Below are 9,560 nucleotides of genomic sequence, written 5' to 3'. Positions count from 1 at the left end.
CATTGAATTTGCAGTGATGTGTGTGAATATTTGCAAGCCATTTACATGGAACATTTATGCATGTTAGATTTGATTACCCCACCCTTAATTGTGCCATGCAGTCAGCTATCAGGATCCCAAGTGCAACAGTTTCCTACCATCACAATATCATTAATAATATACTGAGCTGTATTTTATATACTGAACATAATTACATTTATTTGTTACGTATTCCCTAGTCTAAGGTTTAAGGAATGTAACAAACGTAGCGTAGAGAGAGGAGCAGTGTAGTCTCCATATCCCAAGGCATCACACATTCACACAGGTTTATGATTCAAGTACAACAAAGGTTTTATAAGTTCATGGGCAAACAGAACTTGAGGAGGGAGATAAGCCAAAATAACAAACCAAACTTCTTATTTGCTTGGAGGTTTCTAAAAACTAGGAGGCATCCCCTCCTTTGTATTTAATAAAGAGATAATAAAATAAGTTGAATGTGAAAAATTAGAACATATCGGTACAACAGTAAGCAATACATCAGTATAATTTTGAAAACCAAAAAATGCTTGTTTATAATTGTTTATTCACAGTTGAATGATTTCAGTATTATGTTTTTACCATGGCCTTGTTCTGCGAAAATCATGGTACTTTTTTTTAAAGACTGACTATGAATAATGTGTGGTATAATGATATTAGCTTATTAAAGCAATACATCACCCAATTCTGTCATCATTATTACAAGGCACACCAAATTGACCAATTTATCTAATATGTTTATATAAATAAAGAACTAAAGTAATAAACTTGTAATTGTTATGGGGTTGAAATATTAGTGCTTAATGGTGTAAGCGCAGGGCTAGTTATTTGTATATAATTATTTGTATTTGAATTGGCCATATGAAACACTTTTTTATTCCTTTTGTATTTATAAGATCTAACCTTCATTCTGATATGCCTTTCACCAAGTCATGTGTTGCAAAAACAATCATTAACATGTCAAACCAGCCCACAAGGAACAGCCATCTGGCATTTTCATTTTGGCAGAGATTTAAAAGAAAAAGGTATGAATTGCTTTATAACTCCCTTGGCTACGTCCAGGAGAGCAAACAATCTCCGAGCTGGGTGTTATCAGACTCATCACAGAGGACTGTCAGATGTAAGGAGTCAAACAGTCAGGCTGCTGCCCACAGGCACCATATTTCAAACATGCTTCCGTTAATGAGCGGGGCTGGACAGCCCCTGAGGTGCAGAATAGCAACTCACTTAAGAGGAGGTGAAAAACACATTAATTGAATGAACAACTTGTCTGCATCCTCCACTGCGATTAACTGGGTACACTTACACATGTGGCGAAGGGAGGGGATAACCAGACACATGCTTGCTCACAAAACTCTACATCAAATCAAAAGAGAAAGTTTATACTTAGCTGAAAGGCAAATAAACATACATGATTGCCTTTTACATCTCAATGAATCAGCTCACTGGCCACTAAACCAACAGTTAGATTGTGATGTAAGTGTGTGTGAGTGGTGGGGTGTTGTGTGCCACGTGAGTGTGATTTCATCAGAGAGGGTTTTCTGGTGTTTAGCATACCCACATTAAGGCCATCTTCACAACATAGAGAACCATACAACAACACACAACATGCAAGAGAAGAGTCCATTTTAGCTTTATAATGTTCACAAATATTTTACGTCAACCTTTTGAACCTCATTGTCCTCACTCTTCATGGCCTGAGAGCACCTTAACCCCAGGCATTGGGTGACGGACTATAGCAGAAAGGCACACACCTTGTTAGGTTTGCAGGGTTTTGAAGTTCCACAAATCAAACAGTGAGATCAAATCTGACGTGTTAGGTGCCTGACAGCTGTAAACTTCAAACAAGGCCCAAATTACAGCTCACACACCTCCTGTAGATTTACCACCGCGAGCTTCAGCTATGACAGACTGTGTGTGATTATGAGCGTTTTTGTGTAAAGCTACATGCTACATTCACACTCTCTACCTTTCTATGCCTCCGTTTGTAATGTATTTGTTAGTAACAAAAAAGTCTTGTGTTCGATTCCCAAGGAACACATACTGGTTCAAAAAATGTACACCTTTACAAACATAATCATTATATCTGTGCTTTGAATACATAAATTCATTCATTAATAATGCTACAGTTAATTTTTAATGTTGTTTAATTTGTGTTCTCCCTTTTTGGCCAATGAATATCACTCAAAATAGTGTTGGTAGGCAGAGAGAAAAGTATTACCATTGCGCCTCTAAATGTTATGGGTTCAATATAAGTTAAATATAGTTTGCTGAAATTAAAACTTTGGAAACTTTTCAGTTTTTTTAAATCTAATAAAATATTGTTCTAAAATGTGTTTACTTAACTAAATGAAAAATTGAAATGTTGCCTCAAAAATAGGTTTAAGGCAACAAATTAACGATAATAAACAAAACCTAAAATAATAATAAATGAAATAAATATTTTATAGCAACATATTAAAAAATGAATATATATATATATATATATATATATATATATATACATTTTTTTTATAAAATGCAATTAACATTTTTTAAAATATTTGAAATAGCAAAATGATAATAACTCATACCACGTCATAAACATTGGTAAAGAAACACTTTCTTATACTATATAATATATAATATTTTTTATTTCACAAATATAGTTAAATCATAAAAATATTAATTTAACATTTTGATTCGGATATAATGTTCTATTGATTTTATTCTGTTTAAACATTTGTGTTTAAAAATTGAAACAGGTCTTCTGGATCAGCGTTGTTTACATGTTTCAAAGTGGTCTATAATGGAGTTTCAGTCAGATACGCCGAACTATTTACAATATAATCATACGTGTTATTTGAAAAAAAAACTAGTCATTGTTTTTAATATCTTAGTTATTGTTAAGACAGTCAAAATGAGAATACGTTGAATGCGCTATGCATAAATGTGATGTAATGTCTAATGCAAAAGGCAAGCCGGGGCTGGAAATTGCTGAAAGTTGCTGAAAATTCAATCCTGGAATATTAAATCATGGCCGGGATCAATATCATGAATTGTGTGCTTTGTATTTTTTTACCAGAAGTTTAAACCTGTTATGTGAACTGTTACTGCAAGATTGATTTTAAGATTGATTTTAGATGGGCAAATGATAGATTGTAAGAAATGACTATGACTTGGCCTTCTATAAACGTTAACCCACATCAGCTTCTTAATTTGTGTCGGTAATTATGCTAAATTAAGTGCAGACATACCTTTATTGTGAAACCTGAGACTCGGCATCAGTTGAATAACGTTTAAGCTTGCATCTGAGAGGACCAATCGAACCAGATCAGTCAGCTGCACAAGGGTCAAAAAACAACACAGCTGCTAGGTCTCACACATACTTACACTCACAGTCAAAGTTGCTATTTCTTGTGTGGTCTTTACTCCTCACCAAGCAGAAAAATAATAATAAAAAGCAGCTTCTCAAAATAGTCAGGAGCCTCATTGAATATTATTTGCATGTGTTCAAATGATAATGATGAAATTACTGTGGTGCACAAACTGATGGAAAACAAGACTCTGTTAGCAAAGACTAATGCAAAAACTCAGTATTAGCCTTCTATTTGCATCTGTGAAGAAACAGCAGTTCTGGTGTACTTCAAAACAATGTGTGTGTGTGCTTACATGTCTGATTTTCATTTAAAATTCAATGTATTAACCCCAGACCATTGACCTTGTCTTAACCCCCTCCTCCAACCCTTCCTAATGAGCTACACTAAGACACGAACGAGTATAATCGGTGTGATAAAACATCCGTGAGTAAATCATGCTCACACAAAGCTGTCACTGAAAAGTTTAATTTGTTACAACAAAGGGCTCGTTGGTTAAGATCTCCATTTCATGCTTAATCTGCCCATTAGAACTGTGTGCTATGTGTTTGCGTGTGTGTTTGAAAGTCATCTGGCTAATCTGGCCATCTGTTTCATGTCAATGATTCTTTTATTTTTCAAATTTGTGGATTTATTTATTATCTAAAGGATCTATTAGAGCAGCAGGCATCCACACCTCCCCAGAGTCATTCAGATAGCAGCACCGTGTGTGTTTGTGTGTGTGTGTGATTGTTAAACTGAGGCCAGAAACTCCTTGTCGACGATTGACGGGTTAGGAGTGGGGTGTGAATAGCATTTGCAATGTTTTCCCAACAACCCTGTCCTCGAGTGTGTCCTTGTGCAAACGTGCACCGATGCTTGTGTGCATGCATGAATGTGTCTCCGTATCCACTAGAGGGGGCAGTATTACTGGAGCCCCCGCCAGACTTATTTCAGCAGGAAACTGTTTGTTTTTGCCAGGCTGTCTGCTGTGGGTTTGGGGAGTGATTCAGTTACTCCCGATATGAAGCACTGAGGGTTACCAAAAACAACAAGGGGAAAGGGGTGAGGGGCAGACATGGGTAGGGCAGGGCTAAGGATTATGGGGGTGCAGAGAGCAACCCGGTCACCTCTTTTCACAGCAGGATCTGACTTTACACAGACTTCAGAACGATATGATAATTTATTAAACCCTATTAAAAGAAATATTGGGGGGGAGGGGTCAGGTTCAGATATAATGCCCTATATGAAACATGACCTTTCTTATCATAATCTGCCTTCCTAACTAGAAAATGAGAGCATCATTTAACAGATGTGTTGAGGGATGTGGAAATAGGTACCCTTGGAAAAAAAAATGTTTTTCAAACCTTTCACCTTTAGCATTGTAGAACATACACTTAGTCAATCTGTATTAGACAATATATCTGAAAACTTCAGCCAAATGTCTCAATTTAAATATATAATGACTTAAAAAATCCACAACTGCAATAAAAGCAATGTCAAAAGATCTTGTTCTTGCGGACATGTTCAGACAGATTGGGAACATCCACTTATTCAAATCTCTGTTTTAACGCAAAAGTGGCCCTATTCGCACATTTTATATCTAATCCAGTGCATTAACAGATTTGTTAAAGAAGCATTTACACACCTTTGTTGCCTAAATATCTAAATGTCAACAGTTTCACCTAAAAGTAAAGCGAGTCGTGAGCAAAATGTCTATGGATTGTAATGCTATATATTTTATTCCTTATATTTTATACAGACCTTCAGTAACTGAGCGGGACATAGGCCTACTGACAGCCCATTAGATCACCTGATTGAGAAGATCTGCAGATGATCTCATCAGTGTTGTGAATGATGGATTTACTGATCCACCTAAATTTGATTGCACATTAATTTAAGGACTGAAACGAGTTTAAATGATTAATTTTGATAGTGGCGCAGTGCAGATATGTGCTCCATGACCTTTGCACAGAGTTTAAAACAGGGCATGAGAACATTGGGAAGGATAGTACCAAAACAAATGACACAAAAGGAAACACGGGCAAGTTTTCCTATATTTTGAATGTGAATTGATGTCTTTTCAGCCTAAGCTATTTGCGTTTTAACTGCCCTTTTTCAGGTGCTGCAAATTGGGTGTAACGCGCGAACAACGCGTCCTTAAAGAAACTCGTTAATGTCAAATGCCTCGTTTCCTTTTGTTTTTGTTTATTTTGAGAGTTTGCCTCTACTTTTATCATGCAAATTCATGCAAGAAAGTGAGAATTAAATTCACACACATCCAAATCCTGCGCTGTAATCTAATTACTAAAAAGCCTCGGTGCGCTTTAATGTAGCTATAACAATGTAGTTTTATCAACTGCAATTAATTGGACTTTACGATTCATCCGATGGCTGGATTTAAATAAATAACCAAATGTTTGTACACATGCAAAAAGTGTAAAATTATTATTAAGTTCATCAGCGTATTTTTCAGCACACAATTCGAATATATTAATGTGAATACATTAAACAAAGTTTCATCCAACTCTTTGAATATTGATATGTTATGATATGCATAATAAAATATGGAATGAAGTTATTACGTATAGGCTATATTTTTCCTGATGATGTTTGGATGTATATGTGTTTGAATAAGAGGTTTTCGCAAAGACCGAGACGTGTTAGCCCTAGACTATGTGTTGCAGTGGAAGTGGGGCGTTTGAAGTCACTGAATGCCACCCTGATGTAATGTTTGAGCGAGAGGAAATCACGGAGCAGTGCCTCTTTAACATTATAATTTGTCTCAAGGCTCTGGTTTCACTGGGAACCTGTCTCAAACCTGTTCGGGCTTGCCATGTTTCAATTTGTTTAATTTCATTGAGTGTCATGTAGCCATGATTGGAGTACAACACTGAACCTTCACTGTAAACGACGGATTTAAAATGTTGCATCAAAGAATGCAAACAAAAAATGACAGACTACATACTAAACACTTTTGAGGCGGTCTGCATGACGCAACTGATGCGCAAATATCAGCCACGCACAGAATTGCGCGAAACCATTTATTTATTGATATATTTAACGTACACAATTCACTATTATGATTGATTCGATGCAGTTGATTTTCATTAAAGGTGTCGTCAATGTGACGTGACGCAAAAACATCGTTTGTCATAAAAGTTCAGGTGACTTTAACTTGAAAGAGCAGCGAGCCATTACTTTTTCATTAAGAAGAAAAACAAACGCTAAACCCACTTTGTTGACACACACACTCGCTCCTGCCGTGTGACTGCGTGACCGGGGGTTGGTGTGCCGTGGTGGGTGGGAGTGTGCGTATGGGGGGGGGGGCGAGGTTTAGTGAAGATAAGGGGTCCGATATACGGGTCCAGAGGGAGGTGTGAGAAGTCCGCAGTTTAAAAAGACCGGGCGCTGCTCTCCTCACACAGACGCGTTTATTCCGGCATCCTGCGCAGAGGAGAACTTTACCTCAAGACTCTTAACACAAACTCTCCGTTTGAACAGAAAAAAGAGACATTTTCACTGAACTCCGTCAACTTTTGACAGAACTCAAAACAAAACCTGGCGTTTTGGATAAACACGCAGGACCATTGAGTTTTCAGCTTTAAAACTACCCTCGCCAAATGGAGCCAACGCAGGAATACCCCGACACTTACGATTACTATGAAGATAACGAGACCGCATGCGACTTCTCGGAGTGGGAGCCGTCTTATTCTCTCATCCCCGTGCTGTACATGCTCATTTTCATCCTCGGTCTTTCCGGTAACGGTGTGGTTATCTTCACTGTCTGCCGCGCAAAATCCAAACGGCGCGCGGCGGACGTTTACATCGGTAACCTGGCGCTCGCGGACCTGACGTTCGTCATCACTCTGCCGCTGTGGGCGGTGTACACCGCGCTGGGCTACCACTGGCCGTTCGGCGTGGCTCTCTGCAAGATCAGCAGTTACGTCGTGCTTGTCAACATGTATGCCAGCGTCTTCTGTCTTACTTGCCTGAGTTTTGACCGCTACCTCGCCATCGTCCACTCCCTGTCCAGCGGCCGGCTCCGATCCCGCGGCACCATGCTGGCATCGCTGGGCGCCATTTGGTTCCTGTCGTGTCTCCTGGCTGTGCCCACCCTCCTGTTCCGCACCACGGTGGACGACGCTGGGAACAACCGGACCACCTGTGCGATGGACTTCAGCCTGGTCACTATGAATCAACAACACGAATATCTGTGGATCGCAGGGCTGAGCCTGTCATCCTCCGCGTTGGGTTTTCTTTTACCGTTCTTGGCTATGACCGTCTGTTACTGTTTCATCGGCTGCACGGTCACCCGGCATTTCAGCCACCTGAGAAAGGAAGACCAGAAGAAGCGGCGTCTCCTCAAGATCATCACTACGCTGGTGGTGGTCTTTGCTTTCTGCTGGACCCCTTTCCACGTTCTAAAGAGCATGGACGCCCTTTCCTACCTGGACTTGGCACCGACATCGTGCGGCTTTCTTCACTTTTTGCTTTTGGCCCACCCATACGCCACTTGCCTGGCGTACGTGAACAGCTGCCTCAACCCGTTCCTGTATGCGTTTTTTGACCTGCGGTTCCGCTCGCAGTGCCTGTGCCTGCTGAACCTGAAGAAGGCCATGCATGGTCACATGAGCTCCATGTCTTCCACTCTCAGCGCTCAGACTCAGAAGTCTGAGGTGCAGTCACTGGCCACCAAAGTGTGAGAGGGCGATTGAGAAAAGCTAGAAAGCAGGGCTTGGTTGAAGGGGGTAGAAGTGTACCGACGGCTGGTCCGTTTTGACTGGTGTGACCCCCCTCTCAGTAAAGGACATTTTGACCTGAGTTTTGAGGAGAAAAATGTTGGTCACAAACTAATGAAACGAACTGATGGACTTGTGAGAACATATTGTTCTGTGCATGTAAATAACACTCATAGTTTTGTGTATTCTACTGTATTCATGGATGAGTTGCTGATGAGAATGCTGGATAATGTGCCTATGTGTGTGTTTATGTTCACCGTCACGCTCCTCCACGCTTAGACACGCTCAAAAACATGCACGCACGCACAGAACCAAGCAAACAAGGAGGTGAATTCTTACTAGAATTTAACTTTCGAGCTTTGAGCCACAATGATGCTGCACTGAGGATGGACTCGCACGTGCTGCTGCCAGAGCATGCGATTGTGTTGAAGCCAATATACACTGGTGTAAAGATGCAAATTGTACAGTATTTTCATACTATTTTTCTGCTCGTCTGGAATGTGTTCTGTATCTGTAGCACTTGTTAAAAGAAGATAAAATTATAATTTTTGTTATCAAAATGTGCGTGAATGTGTGTGTTATTTGGTGAATGATTCAAACTGTTTATGTGTTTTTACCAGCGCAAAGGTGATGCTGCTTGATGAGATAGTTAGAAGCACAGACAGGAGTTGGGGGGGGTGGGGGATGAGCAGACAGACAGATGGCTCCTGACAAATGTCTCTAAGAAAAAAGGAAGAGAAGTGGAGACAGGGAATGCGTGGGGGGAGGGCAAATAAATATATACATGAAATGACATGTTATATTTTTTACATTTCTGTAACTAACTACTGCTACTGTATTAAATATGTGACTACAATACAAGAACGTCTTAGTGTCATTCCACGTTGTTATGCATTGCTATCAGAGAAGTTTACATTGACATCACTGCATCTATACACACGAATGAACTTCTTAAGCATTATTTTTGTCTTGTTGTCCAGTACAAATTTGTACAAATCATAAAACCAAGATTTATTTACTTAAAAGTGATCTAATATTGTTTTCAGAAAGAAAAAAGAAAAGTTAAGTAAGTTTATGCATAAAACAAGCAACAATACGTGCCGACTTAATTTATGTTTACTTTTCTTACTTCATTGGCAGATATGTTGCAGCTTTTCACTGGTTTAAAGCATAAACATACATCATTTTTATATTTTCTTTCAGAAAACAAGATTTAATATCTCATAACTGTGTATATACGAGTGTACTTAAAAACGTACATTTTGACTCATTGAGATGCACAACAAAAAGTGCAAGCAGGTAACCAGATTCCTTCAGGGGTGGGTTTGGTGTTGCAACTTATAAATGTTAAAAAAGATCCCTTTTAAATATCTGATCTGAAAACAGAAACCAGTCCAGTGAGGGGAGAAGACCAACCAACCATAAAAAACCGGTTTTACAAGACTGGACCATGCATACACACAGACAC

The 9,560-nt window shown here is 39.3% G+C and overlaps 1 protein-coding gene across 1 annotated transcript; it reads left to right on the top strand.

The window, feature by feature from the left end:
- The first annotated feature begins 6,735 nt into the window (after nucleotides 1-6,735).
- Nucleotides 6,736-8,897, top strand: aplnra (apelin receptor a). Its single transcript, XM_056773258.1, has one exon. It carries the CDS (start codon nucleotides 6,974-6,976, stop codon nucleotides 8,054-8,056), a length of 1,083 nt encoding a protein of 360 aa, XP_056629236.1. The 5' UTR covers nucleotides 6,736-6,973; the 3' UTR covers nucleotides 8,057-8,897.
- The last annotated feature ends 663 nt before the right edge of the window (nucleotides 8,898-9,560 follow it).

This window comes from Triplophysa dalaica, chromosome 18, assembly GCF_015846415.1.
Source record: "Triplophysa dalaica isolate WHDGS20190420 chromosome 18, ASM1584641v1, whole genome shotgun sequence".
NCBI lineage: Eukaryota > Metazoa > Chordata > Actinopteri > Cypriniformes > Nemacheilidae > Triplophysa > Triplophysa dalaica.
This window is presented reverse-complemented; position numbering and strand designations above follow the sequence as displayed.

Excerpts from the sequence above, each read along its gene's own strand:
- aplnra (XM_056773258.1), top strand. The coding sequence starts at position 6,974 with ATGGAGCCAACGCAGGAATACCCCGACACTTACGATTACTATGAAGAT.